This window comes from Diplotaxodon limnothrissa, linkage group LG18 (assembly GCF_057381915.1).
Source record: "Diplotaxodon limnothrissa isolate DT_005_m linkage group LG18, D_limnothrissa_male_GT1.1, whole genome shotgun sequence".
Taxonomy (NCBI): Eukaryota; Metazoa; Chordata; class Actinopteri; order Cichliformes; family Cichlidae; genus Diplotaxodon; species Diplotaxodon limnothrissa.
This window is the reverse complement of record NC_140613.1, coordinates 18,754,426-18,776,533: the sequence shown is the minus strand read 5'-3', so window position 1 is coordinate 18,776,533 and position 22,108 is coordinate 18,754,426. Positions and strand designations below refer to the sequence as shown.

Genomic DNA, 22,108 nt, shown 5'->3' with positions numbered 1-22,108 from the left:
TAATTTGTGCACCAATTCCTCTGACATCGTCTTATCAATCGTTAGCTTACTATGCAAACATGACAAGTGAAATCTCCCGCAGCTTAAACATGTGAGAGGTTGATCGCGCAGACAATCGCTGAGTGTTATGTGAGTGCGTGTGTAAAAGCAGCAGGATATTAATTGTAGTTCTGCTTAGCCAAATAAGACAGGTCAGGGTGAAGAAGTGACAGCCAAAGAAAAGCTTACCACAAAACGGAAAAGTTATGACAAATCAGACTATAAGGCAAAAAGAAAGTGCAGCTTTATGGTTTCATGGACAAAAGAATTTCTGTGGCTGCAACATGACGAGCTATATAACCGGGGCTGCACATAAGTGGTCCGCAAGTGCGTATTTGCTGTCAAAATAAAAAACGCGCACAAGATAAGAAGTTGCAACGCGTGTTTGCATACATAAGATTTTCTGGAGGAGGACATATTTGTTTAGAACTCTTAAATATGTCGAAGAAGCTCCTTTAAGCAATTACTTTGGTTTTCCTCCACCTCCAAAGAAATGTCAGAAGGAGTCCGAACCACAAAAGAAGCGCGTATTCTCGCAAAAGTGGTTGCAGGAGGTGAGCTGGCTTCAAACAAATGATGAACACACAGATGTGGTGCAGAATGTGCCGTGAAAATCCCACTCTAGCGGACAAAAACAGTGCCTTTTATATGGATGCAAACGTGCGTTGCAACTTCTTATCTGTTGCGCGTCTTTTATTTTGACAGCGAATGCGCACATGCGGACCACTTATGTGCACCCGTGTAAATAACATAATGTTCTGCCGGGTGTGTTGTTGGTTTTCCCTCGATTTCTGAGTCGACAAGCGCCTTTGTTACTGGGACCAGTCATTTTAAGAAAGGCCCCCATTAGAAATGGATTATTGCTCAGTCTGCAATATCTTTCCCAGAACAAACACCAATTGCAAATAATATACTAAAAATAAACCTGAAAAATCTGTTTAGAACAGCATACTGTGTTGCAAAGAGTGAACTACCACTGGTGCAATTTAGCAGTCTTTGCAAACTTCAAAAAGCAAATGGCCTAGATCTTGGTTCCACTTGCCTCTTACTTGTGACTTTAGTGGAAATTTCAAATTCAGTATCTGACACAGACTGATTCATGTCCTACACAGACAGCACTGATGTCTGCATGGTCTTCTAAAAGCAGCTTTAGTCAGCTTAGATGTGAAGTGAGTGAAATATACAGTTGCGTTTTTAATCAATGTATTTGTTCTCTATTGCAGATTGAGAAGGAGTTTCTGCGAATCACCACAAAGCCTCTGCTATCTACTTTCTTTGCCGAGCTTGACCAATACGCGCCACGCTTAATGGAAATCTTTCTGACCAAAGGAGGGACACGTGGAAAGAAAATAAGAGGTCTCATGCTTGCCATCTCCAAGGTTTGTATTAGGATTGAGTAGACTTTGTCATAGGCAGCAAAAATAACTTTTATTTGGAGATGAAGTTGTCAATTTTGTTTCGGCTTAACAAGTGGTACATGCCAGGTTCTAACCTAAAGAATAATTATGCAAGTTAACTGATTACCCTAGCTTTAAGAAAAACAGACTGGTTTTGGCTCATATTATCTCCTCCTCCTCTCCAGCATGACAACATCCATACCAGACGAGCATGCATCTTGAAGTCTTTGTGCATCCACCTAAACGAAGACTATGAGAAGTTAATAAAGGAGTACTTGGTGAGCCATTGTGACAGCATGTTGTCTGTAACATTCTCATACAAATTGTGACGTTGCCTCAAATGCAAATCATTAAAATTAAAATTTTGAGATTAGCAACAAGACACCTGGTATTGGGGAAAGGATGTCTTGAATACCAAACAGTATTAAGCGTTGCAATAAAGAATTTCTGGAATTTGGTATTGGAAGGAAAGAAATTTATGCCTACTTAAACTTGATACACAAACATACAATGCATTTAACATGCATCAAGACTATATTGCTTTTGAATCTGTACTTGGATTAAAACAAGTCCTGTTGTTTTTTCATTGTTATGGTCATCAGTATTTGTAAATAGAAATGTCTATGAACTTTGAGCTGTTTAGTACTAACACTTCTATACCTGTTTTATTTTAGCAGCTGAGTTAGCCTTTTCTCGAGTCCTGTCCCCCTAAGTTACTCTTGCTACGTCCGACAAACAAATGGTTTCCTCTGCGCACCAATGGGTACCCGAATGTGCGAGCAGACATGCGTCATAATGTTCGGTACATTTACCTGGGAGTGGGGCCATACACACTGTTTAATCCATTCACGTTGTTTTTGACTTTGTGAATGGAAAGAACACAACTCCTCCAGACACAATCTCTCGGCGTATCGGTGGGCACACCGCTTCTCCATCTTGCTTGAGGTTAATGTTTGTCAGACACAGTAACGGTTGCTATAATGTGTAATTGGACAATGGCCCTTTCGGGGGAGGGGCCGGTGAGAGGTCAATTATGCCACCTCTTTTGACATGAGAGGTGTATTTTATAATTTATGTATTGGAGTAATTACTAACAACTACTTTAGTGGTGTAATTTTCTGTTTATTACTTTGACTACTTGGATTTTATGAACAGCATAGAAACAGTTGTTTAAACAATCTCTTAAATTTTACTTTGTTGTCTTATACTTTTTCATGTAGGATACGGACAGCGAGGCAAAAAGCTGCATGGAGCAAACTGTGATGGGGGTGTACGTCATCCCGAAGGAGGGTGCTGAACCTGAAGATGACCCAGAGGACGTTGGTGTCGTGATTGAGGGTGTGGAGGCTAACACTGATTTGGGTAACATTGCACAAGCATGTGCTCTGTTGTTTGGACTCATATACCGTTTGAACCTGAGCTACCCACCAGAACTTAAATGCACCTTTGAAGTCCTCCAGAAGATACTTTTAAATCTTGATGGACAAAAGCTGTCTTCAAAGGTACAGTTTCTGAAAAACAAGCTTATGGGGTGAGAGCACTTGAAAATGACTGATAGGTCTTGAATGGTTCATTGGTGCAATGGTGATTTCCAATATATAATGTTAATATTTGAGTTGTTTATATTTTTTTTCTTTCATTTAAAACATTTTTTTTTTAAGTTTTTGGATTCTCTCTGTTGGGCAATTCACCTTTTATACAGCACTGCAGATGATTTTTGTTTGTCCTTATATAGATGGCTCAAAATGGATCAGAAGTACTGACAGAAGTACTATGTTGTGTTTATGTATCAAGGTCCTGTAAAGTTTAAGACCACTGCCACCTGTTAAGTTCACTGTATTATTGTTTCCATTTTGCTTGCTAGCATGTTTTAAAACACAGCAAAACTATATTGCTAGCTGTGGAGGACTGCAACCAAAATTAAAAAAATAAATACAGAAATATAAAAATTGGTCAAACTAATAATTATTTCAATGAGATACACCAAACAAATATAGATTTTCATCACCTATGGAATTTTTTGTTGTTGTTGTATTGCCCCCAAAATATTTCTAATTATTTTATTTTATTTTTCCAAATTCACACAATTCGATTTTGTCACATGTTTTAACTTGCCAAGTGGGAGATGTATTTTTATCTTTTAGTTTAATTTTTTAAAATGCAGTCGATATATTGAGCAAATTTTGCATCTGTTTTTAGTTGTGGAAGCTTTGGTTCCAACATATTACCTATGTAAATAAGTATTCTAACATTTTACCTTTTGTAGTGGCATAATGCTTGCAGGTGTACAAAAATGGTAAGCTTTTATATTGTCCACTAAATCCAGTTAATAAAGATAATGTTATCATAATCTGATTGTGACTTTTTTTGTAAAGTAGTGGGTTTCTAAATGTGTAACAAATGTAAACAAATCTAATTGAAATAATTTGGTTGAAATGAGTGAAATCATTGCCTTGATTAACAAAGTAGTTGTTGAAACAACAAGATTTAATTCTGTTTTCCTAAACTTTTTAAATTGTGTAGAATGAATTAAAACAAATTTCACTCTACATACTTAAATAAATCACTTCAAATCAATGTAAGTATAGTATGTTGATCCAACGTAATCTGATTACATTAAACCACCAAATGCTAAATGTGTTGGTTTGACATGATCGAAAAGGGTTTATTGTACTTGGTTAAATTGTGTGCAAAAAGGGTGCCATGATTAAATTGTGTTCATCCAACAACAGATTTTTTTGAGTGTGTGTGTTTTTGGTCTCAGTGGTCACTTTATGTTTTGTTTGATGCCAGCAATAAAGCTGTGGTTTTCAGTTACATTTTTGTCTCCGAGTCCTGCACTTGGATCCACATCTTCACCTGCTCACACACAGAGCCCTGACAAGAAGTGCATATAAAATATAAAACATATGCACAGAAAGTCACCTCTTTTACAGTTAGTTTCCTGTTGTTTAGTTATTTAATTATGAGTTGGTTTGGCCCACCTTTACAGTACAAAAAGATCACTTTAATCTATTACCTTGCACGCAAAGCATATACACCAGCACTCTAATAATAAAGATGATGTCGACTTTCATTTGCAGTGTTAAACTAAACTGTCCCTGTCCTCTTTTCCCACACAGTTCGAACTCCCATAGTCCATCTCCACCGAGCAGTTCAAACGCCTTCAGCCTGCTGAGCTCTGAGCAGGACAACCCTTCAACCAGCGGCTGCAGGTAAATCCACCACCTGTTGCTGTATAACTGAAGAAGCTTCTTGTCACTTCACGGGACATTCTCACTCTTTGGGCCACAAGAACACCTTACATAATAACACAACCAGCTATTGTGCCTGTTATTTAATCGCTTTCTGAGGGACTGTTTTCCTTGTCTGACTCGCCGCTGTGCGTGTATGTGTGCAACTTGCAGTAGCGAGGAGTCTGCCAAAGCCAAGACGCAGAAGGAGGTGATTAAAACTCTGAAAGAGCTGAAGTTTCACCTGCCTGCTGACAAGAGACACAATAACAAGTCGACCACGCTGAACACCCTGAAGTATGCACTTCGCTGTGTGAAACAGATGGAAGGTGTGTACTGTCTAAAAGCGTCAGTCTGAGTTCCTCTTGTTTCTGTGGTCTGTTCCTCCTTCTTAGTAGCTACTTTTTTATTGAAACACTTAACATTCATGTGTAAATGTTTGCTTTTGACTCCTATTTCTGCCACAAGAATGTCCTCTGCGCAATTTACAGAATTTGCTCAAAGCCAAACCCAAAAAGAAATAAAGGCATAACTTTGAGCAGGAGGGAATGTTTATGTAGGCAGTTTCCAGGTAATGATCTGTAAATGCTCACCTCATTCCTGCTGAAATGCTTGCAGATGTTAATGGGTGGGCAGATGTTTACTTGCGACGCATTTCAGCATAGCACTGAGATTTAGGATTACAGACTATTACATCAGCTCTGTCTTGATAGTCTTATGTTGATACTATTTTGTTAGTTTTGCTAGTTTTCATCTACTCTGAGCTTATATTTTGAGCATATTCTGACAAAAATGTTCTGTGTATATTTCTTCTTTCAGCCAATGAGGAGTATTACCAGCTCCTGATGACCAATGACAGTCAGCCTTCAGGCCTGGATGTGTCTTCATACACAATAGAGGAGATCGATAGCATCACCTCTGAGTACACTCTCAAAAACAATGTAAGATCTTGAAGTAGCTTTTAAAACTGATTTGTGCTCTTAAACAATAACAAAGATGCAAAGAAAAAGTCTTGTAATTATTATTTTTTTCCTCAAACCACAATTTCATGTCTTCAACAGGATATGTTTGCAGTTGCCGTGTCTCTTATCACTGGAAGGATAGTCTACATTTCTGACCAGGCTGCCTCCATCCTCAACTGTAAGAGAGATGTGTTCAGAAACACCAAGTTTGTGGAGTTTCTTACACCGCAGGATGTCAGCGTCTTTTACAGCTTCACGACGCCTTATCGCCTGCCCTCCTGGAGCATGTGCACTGGAGCAGGTATGGTGACGACAGAGATCTCTGAAGTAATTGTTCTTATGGACCACCAGAAGGGATTTCAACGTTAATATAAGGACAGATTTCCAATACAATAGTTTCAAGAACAGTTACAGTATAGCAAAAGAAAAGCCAAATAAGTACAAATATGGGTTTATCCAAGAGGGCTTAGCTTTTGAGCGTTTAAGTTAAATTCAGACAAGTAATAAGAGGATGATGTCAGACCATCCATTACAAGTACCAGAACTATATAAAGACTTCACAGAAATAGAAAAACATCTGAGAGTCTATAATGAAGAGGCTTAGAGGTACTTTATTAAGTTTATGTTCAATGGATTCAAGTTATCCATTTAAAACCGCTGATGTTTACCCCTTTTCACTCAGCTATATGGAACAGATCGAGCTGTCTCAGTCGTTAAAGCATAATCTGGAAATTATAATGGGTTGCCAAATGGGGAAGCTTTTAAAAGTCCACAAAAGAACAAAACGTGCAAATGTCCAAGACACAGTTTGAAATCGGATAATGAATACCCTTCATTTAATTTTCCCAGAGAGACTCTGTGTAACGGATAATGGCCAGCTTCACCAGTCAGTGTGGTGCCTTAAATCTTGTTTACGCACAAAGACCCTTTTAGAGGTCCTGCATTTAAATCCCAGATGAGCCCTGTGTGTGGGGAATATGGTGCTTGTAACACAAAGTGCTCAATAAGACTAAATATACTCCATAAATCATTTACTCTTTCTCCCAATTAGGCCTGGAATTATTTTGGCTGGTGTACCATGTATGTTTAAATTCATTTAAAGTAAGTGCAGGGCTAGGCTTCCAAAGGATGTTTATTGATGGAATTAATCAACCATTGGACACCTACAGGAGACCAGACTCTCACCACCATTTGGCTGGATCGTGTTGCTTTTGAATTAAAACGTTTCTCTTCCCATTTCAGAGTCGTCCCCGCCTGACTGCATGCAGGAGAAGTCCTTTTTCTGTCGTATCAGGTGGGTGGGTGCTGGGTCAAATGCAGTGTCGGGCCATCTGCTGCTCGTACCTGCTCTTAGTTCATATTCATACTTTCTATCCAGGCTAGATGCTTTTTCAATGAGTTTGTGACATCATATGCATAAAAACCTGTAAACAGCTGCTTTTTCCAGGCCAGCGTTAAAGACCATTTACATATTAACAACACACTTAGCATTTGTTAGGATGTTCCACAGACTTCTATAGCATTCTTTAAATCTTTTATTTTAAAGAATTCTTTTATTTAACTATATTTTTGAGTATTGGTCTGATTTATGGGGTCACATCAGAGATCTAAAACCTTAAACAGAACAGCTATTTAAAGTTGTGCACACAAACATTCACTCCTATTTACTGATGGGTGGAAAATGACCACAGAGCGCCCCCATGTGTTCAGATTCTAAAATCCAAAAGCGATTAAACTAGAGGGTATTTGTGCATACTTGACTCATGTACCCAGTCTCATCTTTGTTTGGCTCACTTTACCTCTTTTGCCTAATATCCAGCAGTGGTAAGGAGTGTGAGGGTGACCTGCAGTACTATCCATTCCGCATGACGCCTTACCTGATGAAGGTCCAGGATACAGTGCACACTGAAGACCAGTTCTGCTGCCTCCTTCTGGCTGAGAGGGTCCACTCTGGCTATGATGGTAAAAATACTGAATATGAATATGTTTCTCCTAATTTGGCTTCTCTTTACCGGCTCCCTATTAAATCCAGAGCTGAATTTAAATTTCTTCTCCTCCTATAAAAGGTCTCGAGATATCAGTCATATCTTAAAAGCCCTATTAGTACAATAATATCCTAATGGAGCACTTTGCTATCAAACTGCAGGCTTACTTGTGGTTCCTACAGTTTCTGAAAGTAGAATGGGAGGCCGAGCCTTCAGCTTTCAGACTCCTGTCCTGTGGAAGTGACTCCCAGCCAGCGTTTAGAAGACTAACACCCTCTCTAATTTTAAGATTAGACTTAAAACTTCCCTTTTTCTTGAAGATTGTTGGGGTTTTCTCTCTGACACCGTAAGGTCTTCATCATACAATTTTAAAAAGTGTGTTAAGAAGACTGTCGTTGTGTTTTGGTGCTATAGAAATTAAAGTGAACTGTATCTGTATATTTTTTTTTATCCTTAAGCACCCAGAATTCCAACAGACAAGCAGATCTTCACCACCACTCACTCTCCAAGCTGTGTGTTCCAGGATGTGGATGAGAGGTAAGCCAAGAATGCTTTTACTGCTGAATTTAAACTAAGTGATCTCTGAAAAAGGTGCAAACATTTGGTGATGTTGGCTGCTAACACTGCACTTTGTTTCAGGGCAGTACCTCTTCTTGGGTACCTCCCACAGGACCTGATTGGCACCCCAGTCCTCTGCCACCTGCATCCCAGTGACCGCCCGATCATGCTGGCTATTCACAGAAAGAGTGAGCCCACACAAAATTGACAGAAGAAACATCAACATCCAGTGTAAGCAGGGGAAATCAGCGCCTGTCTCAATCTGTTTGTTTTTCCTCTGCAGTCCTCCAGTGTGCAGGCCAACCGTTTGACCACTCGTCCATCAGGTTCTGTGCAAGAAATGGAGAGTACATCATCTTAGACACCAGCTGGTCCAGTTTTGTCAATCCTTGGAGCCGCAAAGTCTCCTTTGTTATTGGGAGACACAAAGTCCGCATGTAAGTATTTATTACCTAAACAAGTTGATACATACATTTAAATCGATATTAGATTAATATTTGACCACGGCATATGTGACATTATAGAAACAAGTTCTTAATTGGATGACAAAACTGCTTCACGTAAGATGTGCTTGTTTACCAGGGGCCCCGTGAATGAAGACATTTTTATGGGCCCAGTCTCAGGCGTCAGAGAGGTGAAGAACATGGACTCTGACGTCCAGGAGATTACTGAGCAGATCCATCGGCTCCTGCTACAGGTGAGGAAAAAAACAAAACTAATATAAATTTTATAAGCTGAAAGGAAAAAAATTCAGTTGGAAGGTAAAAGAAAGAGCAACATTTCAAGACCCTACACAGACTAAGGATTGATCGAGGGAAGGAGATTAACAGTTACTGTTATTGCAGGTGCAATGTCCTCTCTGTCCCTGGAAATAATCTCTTCATTTGTTCCTGTTTAATCTTTTTCTTTTGTCTTGTTTTTTATGTAACCAGCCTGTTCATAACAGTGGGTCCAGCGGCTATGGTAGTCTGCACAGCAACGACCACTTTCTTGAAATAGGCTCCTCTAACGAGAGCCTGTCGTACAACAAGATGCATCAAGAGGAAGAGGACATGAGGGGCAAAGCCAGACCTGTGAGTAAACCCACAAACATGCATTATTTCTTAAACGCTGCATGCACTGCATTTATTGTTTGACATTTTAGTTTAGCATCCGAGTTTGAGTTCAGCAGCCTTGAAAACAAGGCACGTGTGCATGCATGTCGCAGATCAAACACAGTCCAAATACATGCATGTTAGGTGCACTGGCAAGTCTTACCCTGCATGTAAGGGATATGAAGCTCTCGAGTTGTATAGAAAAAAAGCACTGTATGTGTGACGAGGTAAATGTGGCTTGTAGTCTAAAGAGCACTGAGTAGTGAGTCATGCTCACTTTCTCTTTATGGACGTCTGATTATTCAACAGTTGGCAGTGAAACTATTCAGAATCTTGAACCTCAAGTTGCTGCTAACCACTAAGTAAATTATTCACTTGATTATATGGCGAAGAAGTGACTAAGGAAGGGAATTAGGTCACTGTTACAGCTCACTGCAGTGAATCCTTACCCATGTGGTCAGGGTAACAGCACTTTTGCCTCAGGATTATGAAACAAATTTAGCCAAGATTAATATGAATTTAGTCTTAATATTCTTGTATTATTATTTTGAATGAAAAGTCTGAGCAGATTGTAAATGATTGACTCTTGTTTGTCTATTACCAGCGAACTTTTCAAGAAATCTGCAAGGGAATTCATCTTCAGAAGAGAGAAGAGCAGCAGACGGCAAAGCCAGACAACAAAAAAAGCAATGCCAGTAAGTCCAGTGAATAATTATCTGCATATTTGCTAGGTTGCAGAGCTAATTTTTTGCAAATTGTTCAGTCGCTGATACAATGATGTGATTTCATATTAATCTTAGACACTAATGCCTAATTTGTCTGCTGCAGAGTCTGTACAGAAGAAGAGCCAAGCCGTGGTGCGACCCAAAGACTCGGCTGCTCCTGTTAACTGGAAGGAGGCGGGATCACCTATGGAGGAGAGCAGAGCCTCTTTCCAGGAGGACCTGGCCTTCAATGATCAGACTGTATACTCCTACCAGCAGATCAGCTGCCTGGACAGTGTTATCAGGTACAGAGATGACTCATTAGAAGAAAATGCCAGCCATTAGCATTGCCCATCCCATGTAGAGGGACTTTATATGTTCCTGTAATACGTAATGGATACAAAGAAAGTTCAGCAAGTTCTCTGTATCATATTTCTCTGTTACTGTCCACATTCATGGTTTTACCAGGGAGGAATTGGAAAGAATTGTTACTATAAAATTCAACCTTTACAGAGTTCCTAAAGTTCTTGATTGTCTTTGACTTTTACAATCGGGTATTATCAGCATAAATACTAATTTTGTGATTGAAAAATCCCTGTAGGTACTTGGAGAGCTGTAATGTTCCCATCACCATGAAAAGGAAATGCCAGTCTCTCTCTAACACCACGTCCTCAAACTCTGATGAGGACAAACAGAAGGGATCCAGCAGCATGCAGCTGTCTAATGGTATGTGGCACTACTTCAGATCATCTAAAATAAGAATAACACAAACCTCTTACCTTTTTTTTTTTATCATGCAAAGTTACAGCCTTCTAAGGCTTTCAGACTCTTCCCTTTAAACTTCTCTATCAGACTCTTCTACAATACCACTTCCTTGTCAGTAGTTCCTGTTCTCTGTTCTCTTTGGCAGAATCATCCTTGTTGAAGGATCAGTCTGGTCTCTCTGCTTTGGACGATCAAGATAAAAAGTCCACTGACGCAGCCACAGCGGTAGTGGGCACTTCGCGGCCCCTACCTGTACCAAACAAACCAGAAAGTGTGGTGTCCATAACCAGCCAGTGTAGCTACAGTAGCACCATAGTGCATGTTGGGGACAAGAAACCTCAACCCGAGTCAGGTACAGTGACGTGAAAAAGTACTGACCTCCAACCAGATTCCCTCTATTGTTGCATATTTAATATACTGGAACTCTACAGGTATCTGATTATTAAGACAAAAAAAATGTTGTTCGATGTGAATCGCACACTCTTCAGCTTATTTCTGTTTAAAGAGCACTACAGAGTACTGAAAAATCACTGATTTGGAGTGATATTGGCGACTGTAACGGATGCAACAGATTGTTTTTTTTAAACCTATTACTGTGGATATTTTAGTGCTTTTTACTTCATGTATGCAAAAAATCCGTTTCTGCCTCTTGGAGATCTGAAACGTCTCAGTGTGGAAAAATATTCAATAATAGAAGAAATCAGAGGAAAATGGCTTCTCACAGCACTGTAAATGCAGCCTGTATGTGTACGTGCTGATTTATGTGTGTCTGTGTGTTTGTGATGCTGTAGTTTATCAGCAAAACCTTCAATACAGGAAAAAAAAACAATGGCAAATTTTCAGTTCAAGTTCCAGTATGTATGAAGTGGGTTTGTGTCCTATTTGAAATAACTGCAAAGGTTTATGATGGGGGGGGACAAAGACACATGCACACACACTATGGCAGTTTAACACACTAGACTGCCATAAATATACTCAGTTACAGAGAGTTTAGACAGTCAGTAGGAAAAACTGCAAAAAGCTAAAACGGCTCGATTGTCTGCACCAAAGCCCAGTATGACTTAAAAAAGGATTATCTTAAACTGAAACCATGCAAAGCTACTCTGCAGTTCAAACATGTAACATAATAATCCACCTTAGTTCAGAATAACAAAACCAACAGTTATGTCTATAGCTTCTGTTCTCTGAAGGAGAGGACTGAGGTACAACACGTGTAGTATAGGATATCGCAACGCATACTATGTGCTGTACTGAGTGAATCGACTGAAAATGAACTGAGCTATTTATGCAAAAATGCAGCAAAACTCTCACTGATTGTGCACCGCTTCATCTTAATACCTCAGCCCAATTTCTCTATATTCATTGGCTGTAACTGTTGTACTTCACTGCAATGTCTTAACTGTGCAGTTGCTTTACAGACTGTTGGCTTTGAACGTGGTTCCCAATTTGAGTGAGCCTTTCTTTCAGTGTGTCATTATATGTTCCAGTGTAGGCTACTGCATTGTTTTCTCTATGTTGCTTTTGTCTTTGTCGCTTTTAATAATAAAATGTTGTGTTGCATTAAAAACCCCACCTTCTGTTGCTTTACAGCTTATTAAAGTTATTCTCTTGCTGTCATTCATGCAGAGATCATAGAGGACGTACCGGGCACAGGGGAAGTGGCCGAATCCAGCCAGAACCTTGCGGCTCCTCCGTGTGCATTTTCACCTCCCAGTCAGGAGAGAGAGTGCTACAAGAAGCTGGGCTTGACCAAGCAGGTTTTGGCAGCACATACGCAGAAGGAGGAGCAGGCCTTTCTGTGTCACTTCAGAGAGCTTCGCAGACTCTCCCCCCTCGAAGCAAACTGCTCCGAGTACCTGGAGCGTCAGAAAGAACAGATCGGCAGCGATGGTACAACTAAACACCAACCCCATACTGACACAGGAAGGATAATTCTGGCTCACTGCAATTTACGTCCATGTCTATTTATAACCTGTTTAATCTCTATTTATAATTTATGACTCATTCCATTGATTAAACATCTTCGGAGATGGTGACACAGCTTTAAAAGACTAGAAATAGAGTAACAGACACAAACTAACTTTGAAATCAATCCCAAAGCTAGAGGAGTTTTATTTTGAAGAAAAAAAAAAGTGACAAAGAAATATTATGAGGAATATTCTCTACAGTTTACTGACTGGCTCCCTGTTTCAACCTTAATCTGTTATATTTCCACTAGCTATGACTGCACAGTATATTTGTTTCGGTGCAGCAAGGATGTTTTTATGTGGTTTAGATCACCTGCTTCCAACTTTTATGATATTTACAACAATATTTTTTACTCTCTCCTATCCTATTATTCATAGGAGGAATCTGTAAATTGTCCACTCGGACAATGCGTGAGGAAAATTTTCATGAAAACTTTAAATAAAATATTTTTTTTCATTTCCTTGATCGTCTAGTTGCACCTGCTGTTCGACCCAAACAGGGTGGAGCGTTTGCAGAGCCAACCACACGGAGAAGCACGCGGAATAAGAAGACCAAATCAAAGAGGGCTAAACAGGTCGAGTCCTCCGACAGCACAGCGTCCCATCAAGGACCACAGCTGCAGCGGCCTTCTTTTCCAAACTACAGCCTTAACCAGACATCTTGGTCTCCCTCTGAGGCAACGCAGTCGGCTTTTCCCATGGCCTACCCTACCGTGATGCCAGGCTACCCTCTCCAGGTTTACCCCAGAGCTGAGTCCATAGGTCCACGGACAGATACCACTACACAAAACTTTAGGGACAGCCAGGGTGCTCAAGCCACTCCTGGCCCCTCATCCATCCATTCTGCTCCCTACACCTCCCCCATGGTCACCCCCATTGTGGCTCTAGTACTCCCTAACTACCTGTACCCTGTAATGGGCCCCGGTCCTCCACCACAGCAGCCAGTGTACCAAGCAGAGACTGGGGTCTTCCCCACCCAAACATTGCCTTTTGCTCAGGCTGCCTTTCCATTCCCACCTTCCTTCAGCGGTCAGACTCAGTTCAACGTTCAGACCAATTTCACTCCTCCTCAAGCAGCAGGCAGCTCAACTCCATCATTCTGCTTCCCACCATCCTCGGAAATCCCTAAGCCTTCCGTTGAAGGACAGTCTCGGTCCTCAACGCCACAGTCTGGAGGAGCTGAAGGCCAGGCCTCCCCTCGCTTATTCCAGTCACGCTGCAGCTCACCCCTTAACCTGCTGGAGCTGGAACTGAACGTGGACAGGCAGGACGGCGCGATGCTCCCCTCTGGAGGACGAGGAAATACTGCAGCTGAGAGGGAGCAAACAGCAAGTGCCAGCCAGCCTAAGGAGAGGGAACTGAATCAGGTAAACAAGGAAATACAACTTCCCTTTGTCCTGTTTTTTTCCCACCTGGATCCTTCTTAATCTGTCAGCAGCCCACAGTGTCAAAGAATTTTAACGTCGTGGGCTCCCTTTATAGGCTGTGGCATGTTCCCCCATAAAGTTCACTATATATGCATCTCAGTTTGTGGGCTTTAATGGCGTTATGACAGTGATTTTATCCAAAATTATTTCCACTAAATAACTTCTGTTTTGCTATTGTAAAAACTCCTCCGATTAAATGTGGCCCAGGGTGTGTTAATCATGTTATTATTCCTTACACCCTTTAGCCATCTCTCAGTCTCCTTGGTCCTCCAGGACCGTTGTATTTCGGGGGTACAGCCTGTTTCTGTGAGCGTTTGTCTTGGGATAAAGTGTGCTCTAGGCTGAGTGCTTTCAGCAACGAGGTAGGCAAATCATCGTAAAACCTCCGCACTTTTCAAATCCCATTTCTTCCCGATTCCATGTCAACTGTTCCAGTTACTGTTTTCCTTTTCATGACTTATGAGTATTATTATTGCTTGTTCAGTAGACGCTGATTTTTAGCTGAAGCATGACAATGAAAACCGCCTAAGAAGCATAATAAAACCTGGAGGCACGTGCCCTCTTGAGGAAGTTAATTACAGGATAGTATTCTGTATGTGCACCTTTGGAATAATCCAGTTTTAATAATTGGTTATAAAATGAGAACTGATCTTTATTTAACTGACCATTACAAACACCAAAACACGAACAATTTAAGTTTTCTCTGTTTTTCAATCAACACAGCCATTAAGTATTTGTTGTGCTAGAAGGAAAATAACCCAAAATGCTATGTTTAACTGGTCAGAAATGCTCTGGCAGAAGAAACTTCAAATGTTTTTGGTAGCTGTGGGTTGAAGAGCATATTTTTCTGCCAAATTTTGGACTTCTCTTCCTCAGCTTAGCCAGATTCACAAGATGTCTGAAGTGAAGCGCTCTCTTGAGTTCATTTAACTGTGTCTCTGGGGTCTGACTGGATACTGGACAGATTTTTCTCTATTTGTAGTTATTCTGCAGTGGGTTTATTTCCAGGCCCAGAAAAACTCAAATCATGATCTTTTTTCTACCGTACAGCGCACATAGCGTGTATGTTCTCCCCCAAGCAATTCAACCTAACTTTCCTCAGTTCAAAAAAAGCATTATAGAGTGTCATATTGACAAGTCGAGGCACACGGTAAGATCAGCTTCCGCTGGCGTCCTGCTGCAGATCCCATCCTTCATCTCTCACCTTTTTAAATAAGTCAATTCAATTCAATTTTATTTACACAGCGCCAAATCACAACAACAGTCGCCCTACAATAATACATACAGAGAAAAACCCAACAATCATATGACGCCCTGTGAGCAAGCTCTTTGGCGACAGTGGGAAGGAAAAACTCCCTTTTAACAGGAAGAAACCTCCGCAGGACCGGGCTCAGGGAGGGGCGGGCATCTGCTGCAACCGGTTGGGGTGAGAGAAGGAAGACAGGATAGAAAACATGCTGTAGAAGAGAGACAGAGATTAATAACAAGTGCGATTCAATGCAGAGGTCAAGTTCTCTCTTCACACATGCCAACAGTGTGGTTTGACTTACTGGATTGGATATCTCCAGTGGGGTTTTTAAAGCCTGTAGCCCATGGGTCTACTATACTGTGGGTGTTTGAACTATGTGCTTCATATTACTGAAGACGATACACTAATTTGTGTGTTAGTCCTTTAAAAAAAATGCATTTTTCAGAATTGTTACTTTGATGAAGATCAGACCACGCTTAAACTGATGCAGCTACTTCTAAATGGTTCACCTTCGTATTTTTTCCATTGCACATACACTGATTTTAGCATGACCTCCACAGCTGTGGGAACCTGATTCACAATTAAACATGTGGAAGGGGGTATTGTCGTTTGTATTGTACCGAGATGATATAATGAAGAAAGGAAAAGTGGTTTGCAGCCATCTTCTGTATTTTGCAAATGCTTTTCTAATTATAATATACATATTGCATTCATGAATTATTGACTTCCCTCACTTTAAATTAGCTGGAAAAGGATCAGGATCATGTATCTAATTTAAATCAACTACACTGGTCTCCTCGGTCCTTGTGAACCAACGAGTGTTTGCTGAGAATGACAGTTTTTTATGATTAAGCAGAAACATGCTCCCAGGTGAGTCTTTAAAATCTGAGGCAGGATGTAAAACGGCAAGAGAAACGGCGTCTGCGAGTGTAATGAATGCTTCAGTGTGAGGACCTGAATCCTGCTCCTCTGATGTGGTGTTCCTTCAATATTTGTTTTTGCAGACAAGCTCGCAATGTGACGCTAACAACAGCGATGCCAACTCTTCATCCAGTGACATGCTGAACATTATCCTCCAAGAGGACTCCTTTTCGGGCACCGGCTCAGCCACCTCAGGGTCCATGGGCTACAGAACGTCAGCCAGCGGCACTTCGAATAGCGGGACATCTGAGGGCAGGACGTCAGCCAGCAGAGTCTCAGGTAGTCCTACAGTTATAACCATGTGTTTTAACTTGTGATTGCTATACAGATTTGAAGTTTTTGTCCAAGTTTTTTTTTTTTTTTTTTAACAGAGCAAGCAATGTTTAACATTTCTAAACGCAGTAGCGTTCTTTAGAAAGCATAAATTATTTCTGTTTGCATACAATAACAGAATTATTTCAAAAGAAAGACAAAAATTACCAGAGTTAGTATTATTAGCCCACCTGAAAAGCTGACCTTTTATTGATCCATAATGTAAACAACAGCTGTGGAATGATGTGCTTTAACTTCTTACTTTGCAAAGCTAACAAAATCAAGTTAAAAACTGAGGGTTTTCTTTCAATTTACACACAGTATAAAAACTTCAGCGAGGGTTCGAGTTGTCACTTGAGAAAGCATCCTGCTAAAAAAAAATTAAATCAGTTTAGACTTGAGAAAAAGAACCGCTGATGTTTAAAGAGCAGGAGATGGAAATGCTGTGATGACTTTGTATAGCCAAGTGTCAAGAACTGAACTGAGAAATCTCATCATTAAAGAGAACCACACAGTACAGAGTGAGCGTGGTAGAGGTAGGAAGTGAAAGGTTTCCAAAACTCTGCGAAATTAATATTTAGCCTGTGTAAAATAAGCATTGTCCCCTCAATGATAAATGTCCTGTTATTAGGTAGGCCAATGGAAAGCTTTTAAAACTACATAATTTGTCATATGATCATCAACTTACTTGGCCTCTAACAATACTCTGCTCTTTGGCTCCTCTCAGAAAGCACCAACAGTAGCAAATACTTTGGCAGTGTGGACTCATCGCTGCACAGCCAGAAGGTCAAAGGTCATATGAGCGGCAGAGATGGAAGACGCGGCAGAATGGAGCAGAGCGACCATATCACAAAGTATGTACTGCAGGACCCGCTGTGGCTGCTCATGGCTAACACAGATGAGAAGGTCATGATGACCTATCAGCTGGCCTCGCAGTGAGTGGGAGAATGGGGCTCAGCCAGTGAGGAGTAGGATAAATGGCCCTGTAGACACTGTGGTGTGGTAGTTATTCACCATCTGTTTGTAATGGAAGGTTCCTCAGTAATGCACTAGTGATAAGGCTGTGTGCGTGTGCAGGAAACTTGGTGTGGGATGCCTGAAGGCAACAGCTTGCTAAAAGACTGTTTAACATGTTTAACCGAGTCCCCACCATTGGAAAGCGTATGCGCAGTTTTAACCCACCCTGTAAAACTGCTTTACATTCATCACTAGCTAGCTTTGATCTCAGGTGAACCACTGGCTGAATAGATGTTTAACTACACATTTAATCCCATTTAATATAAAAAGAAGTGCAATGTCAACAGTGAGACTCTTTTTTTTCCTGCACGATGAAGAAATGATGCTGTCGTATGATGATGCTGTCTGGTGGTGGTCAGAGGGCCCGGTGGCGCCAGTGTCCGGCAGCCTCGCCTCAGTGTGCCCCAGGGCAGCTGTGGCTACAGTGTAGCTTGCCATCACCAGTGTGTGAATGTGTGTGTGAATGACTGAATGTAGTGTAAAGCGCTTTGGGGTCCTTAGGGACTAAGTAAAGCGCTATACAAATACAGGCCATTTACCATTTAAATGCAAGAAATCTGTCAGTACAAATAAATAAATGTGTTAAATTACAGAAAAGGCCCACTGCCCAGAAAATATTCAATATAAATTCTGGCATCCTTATTCTAATAGGATTAGATTAGTGCTAGTCTACAAGGCTTCTACTGGGATGCTGACTGACTACCACATCTTCCAGAGAAAGAAGATGCGATACTTTCAATGAACCCTTTTCAGGCAGCATCACTTGATATACTCAGACTCTTTATGCATCTACCACACACTCCCTTAACTGTGGTAGCAAATGTTCATCTTCCTGTTGTGTTGCATCATCTCTGTGTAAGAGGGAGCACGGAAACCTTTTGTGTTCAGTGTTTGTAAATGTGGAGGAAAAGAGAAACTGCAATCTGTAATCATGACACAGAAGCTCCAACCCTGATGGTTGTAGTAAGACTTTTGACCACTAGATGGAATCCTCACAACAAAAGAGATCTGCTGTGTTGGGTGTGAGGAGCCTGACAGCGAAACTTTGTTCGAACATAAAAGTAATAAATTATCCAAAAGTGCAACATAAGCATGCAAATCGAAGCTTCCAGTGTTGTTTATCTGAGCATTTGTCACACGTGTGAGCTGAATCGTGACCGTGTCTGTGCGTTTCAATGTGTCTGCAGTGATATTGAAAAGGTGCTGAGAGAAGACAAAGAGAAACTGAGGCAGCTGCAGAAGAGCCAACCGCGCTTCTCTGAAGAGCAGAAGAAGGAGCTGATCGAGGTTCACCCCTGGATCAAGAAGGGAGGTTTACCCAAAGCCATAGATATCAAGGTAGAATTGAATACCCCTTCCAGTTCAGATATCCACTGTTAATGTAAACATAATGCCTCATTTACACCTGAACATGTTTTTTCCAGATGTGCTCCTGGTGTGATGACGCCTTAGAGGCAGCGACGGCGGTACAGGATCAGCCGTACCAAGACCTCGATGAATCTGAGACCGCCGGAATATCCTGCCACGGCTCTCCTTCGGCCTCCGACTGTCAAACACAGACGGCGGCACAATAAGCTTCTCAAAGTGTCCAGAGTGACTTTGTTAGCCACTGGCTTACAGCCTTTGAAGAGGGACCAGTTTTAAATGTGCTCTTACTGTTTCTCTCTTGCTGTTCTGTGAGTTCTTCTTGTGTAGGTGCCAGCAAGAAAACTGGATAAAACAGTCCAGATTTTTGTAGAATGTGAACATGTGTAGTAGATTCATTACATTATATTTTAATCTACTTTTTAATTGTTCACTGTGTTGTTGCTTGAGGAATTGCTGGTCTCTAAGACTGCGCCTGTTTGTTGCGTCATCCCTTTTGTAGCATGTTGCCACGTGCGGCTCTTAATGGTTTTTATATAGACTTGATTACCAGATGCTGAGCCCAATAAAGGGAAAGAGAAAGTGTGCTCGCATGCCAGGCACCACCACAGAGGTCAAACAAACATCAGTCAGCTGGGGGCTGCTCTCGGTGGCTCTGTGGTGTTTGATGAATTCAGTATTTCGTGGCGTTTCCCCGAGTTGCAACGACACTTCTGTCATTCATACACATCAGACACCAAATGAGCACAAGTGCACTTTGCAGTTTAGTATTTATAGTTGAAAGAAATCTGATACTAAGGTAACTTTTTGAATCTTAAATTGTATATTTCTTCCCACTGGGTTGGATAAAGAAGAATGTAAATGAGACTCCTGTGGGTCTGATATTCATTCTGCTGATGCCTGTATTCAATTGGGGGATCTCAGCTGTTAAACATAGAGGGGAAAGATGTCCAATGTAGTACAAGCATTGCTGATCAAGTGATGGAGTTGATTTAAGTTTGCACTGAGTTGGGGGTGGGGGTGTGAGGCACATATGCTACACTGATTCACATAATGTCATACTTTAAAAAAAAAAAAGCTCATTTCAAACTTTTTACACTTCTGTCATTTGGTGACACGTCACTAAAAGCAGCTCTAGATTATTATTTTTTTCATTCAGCAGATTTCCTTTCATCTGTTTCTGATGAAATGCAGCATTTTTGTTTTTCAGCTGTGACACTCACTTTAAAGATTTCTTTTTTTTTTTTTTTAATATATTTCAAAGCTTGTGTTGGTGTTTGCAACACTCTCTGACTCTAGGCATATGTATAGGCTATATTTTTACATAAAATAACTGATAACTGTTTCTCTATAAATGAGTCAATGTGTTTTTAAGTTATAGTATTAAAAAAAAAAGTTTAAAAAGCAAACTGGACCAAAAGAATTAATATTATTTATTATAAGCTCTATTTTGAAAATGTGAATTCCATAATCAACACTAGGAAAGCCGCTCATCACAAACTGAAAAGTACCGAGCTGCATGTTTAGGGTGGGTGGTTATTGTAAAGAGATTATTGTGGTTTTCCCCAGTTTTGAAGTGTGCTGCATGACGCTCGACGTGGTCTGATGTTGCAATCATAAACAAGGAGAGGAACATCCTGAACAGACTGAAGCTCGTTACTGTTCAGAACAAACACTTCAGGCTGACTTTAGGGTAATTTCACTGTTACAAAGCAGCTTGGACGTCAGGTGGCTGAAGAGTTTTTTCACTTTGAAGCCTACGCTGTTGTTTGAGTCTCTTTGGGAACTTGAACATTTTTGTTCAAGTTTTTTGGGGGGGGGGTGGTCTTCAAACAGACACTGACATACACATTTTTATTTTTGTTTTTCTTATTTTTTAAAGGAAATGATTCCACTATGTTTGCTAACTTTTCTCAAAATAAAATGTTGCATAACTTAAAGCAAAGTGTGTCGTGCACCTTCTTTGCCAGTCCAACAACGACGAATAAGGAAGAGACGGGATGATTTCTGCAGACTGGAAAAAAAAGAAAAAAAAAAAAGAATGTTCCGACATCTTAAACTTAGCTTGTTACAGTTTTTCTCAACAGTGTCTGCAGAGCCCTAAATGCAGTTTAATTACAATTCTGTTAATCTTAGTGCCCCAAATCCCTGGATGAATATATGGATAGCAAAGTAACCTGATATATTTACTTGAATAAAGTACAGTTTTATTTTGGATACAAATGTTTTGTCTTGTACTTCATATGATTTATCTGCAAAATAAGTAAGGCTTTAATATAATTCTGCAAAGTGTCATTCCACACAATGAACACATTTAGTTAACTATATTTTTGTTATACTATATCTTCACTGTTAAGCTACTTAAGTCGGATGGAAATCATGCCCCATGTTTTGTACAGCATATTCCTACACTGATTTTTAACTCTGATTAAATAATCTGACTACCTGTGCCCTCCCCTCTTTGCCTTATTATGGGTTCCCCCTTGTGCCACACCATTTAAAAATCCTGGGAACGCCCCTGCTGCCGCCTGTCTTATACATATTTAAATGTTAAAGTAAAAAGACTCATGCTTCTCTCTGTCGTCACTTTTACCTTCGCAATGCAAATGTCTGTCTGTCCAACCACCGAAACAACAGACTTCTGCGCAGATCCTCCTGATCAAAGCGACCCTTGTTCACACCTTCATACTTACTTCAAACTGAGCGTGAGGTGCGAACATGCTTAAAAAAAAGAAAAAGAAAGAACATCCCCCCCCCGGACAGCTATACCTTCGGTGATATTTTAATACGGTGATATTTTAATACGGTCTGGTCACAACACAGCGGACTACATCAAGTTTAGCAAATAATAGGACCAAAACAAGGATGTATGGGTCGTCATTTAGTAGTTTATAATTTGAATTATGATAATTTACTTGTGCTTTCTTGCACTCGAGAAAGCTTGTTATTAATTTAAGTGGTCACAGCTGGGTTTAAAACGAAATATCACCTTTTTACATAAATAAACAACTATAAAAATACCAATGCTTAAAGTTTAAAATATAGGCCTTCTAACTTTATCGTATGGTAACACCGTTTGATATTTATTATAACAGTGTGTCGATCTTGTTTCT

The 22,108-nt window shown here is 40.4% G+C and overlaps 1 protein-coding gene across 5 annotated transcripts in view; it reads left to right on the top strand.

The window, feature by feature from the left end:
- Positions 1–20,122, top strand: part of per2 (period circadian clock 2) — a 38,225-nt gene extending 18,103 nt beyond the window's left edge. For 3 of the 5 annotated variants that reach the window (XM_085377804.1, XM_085377806.1, XM_085377805.1), the window contains 22 exons: positions 4,559–4,651; positions 4,844–4,998; positions 5,489–5,610; positions 5,731–5,932; positions 6,874–6,925; positions 7,451–7,593; positions 8,075–8,153; positions 8,256–8,362; positions 8,458–8,611; positions 8,757–8,871; positions 9,107–9,247; positions 9,873–9,963; positions 10,097–10,277; positions 10,574–10,698; positions 10,883–11,089; positions 12,364–12,627; positions 13,179–14,071; positions 14,377–14,493; positions 16,385–16,580; positions 17,341–17,467; positions 18,818–18,968; positions 19,055–20,122. In XM_085377804.1, the coding sequence (XP_085233930.1) occupies positions 4,559–4,651; positions 4,844–4,998; positions 5,489–5,610; positions 5,731–5,932; positions 6,874–6,925; positions 7,451–7,593; positions 8,075–8,153; positions 8,256–8,362; positions 8,458–8,611; positions 8,757–8,871; positions 9,107–9,247; positions 9,873–9,963; positions 10,097–10,277; positions 10,574–10,698; positions 10,883–11,089; positions 12,364–12,627; positions 13,179–14,071; positions 14,377–14,493; positions 16,385–16,580; positions 17,341–17,467; positions 18,818–18,968; positions 19,055–19,204 (3,865 nt within the window). In that variant the 3' untranslated portion in view covers positions 19,205–20,122. The remainder of the gene's footprint in view (positions 1–4,558; positions 4,652–4,843; positions 4,999–5,488; positions 5,611–5,730; positions 5,933–6,873; positions 6,926–7,450; positions 7,594–8,074; positions 8,154–8,255; positions 8,363–8,457; positions 8,612–8,756; positions 8,872–9,106; positions 9,248–9,872; positions 9,964–10,096; positions 10,278–10,573; positions 10,699–10,882; positions 11,090–12,363; positions 12,628–13,178; positions 14,072–14,376; positions 14,494–16,384; positions 16,581–17,340; positions 17,468–18,817; positions 18,969–19,054) is intronic. The other 2 variants (XM_085377808.1, XM_085377807.1) reach the window with 2 other exon arrangements.
- The last annotated feature ends 1,986 nt before the right edge of the window (positions 20,123–22,108 follow it).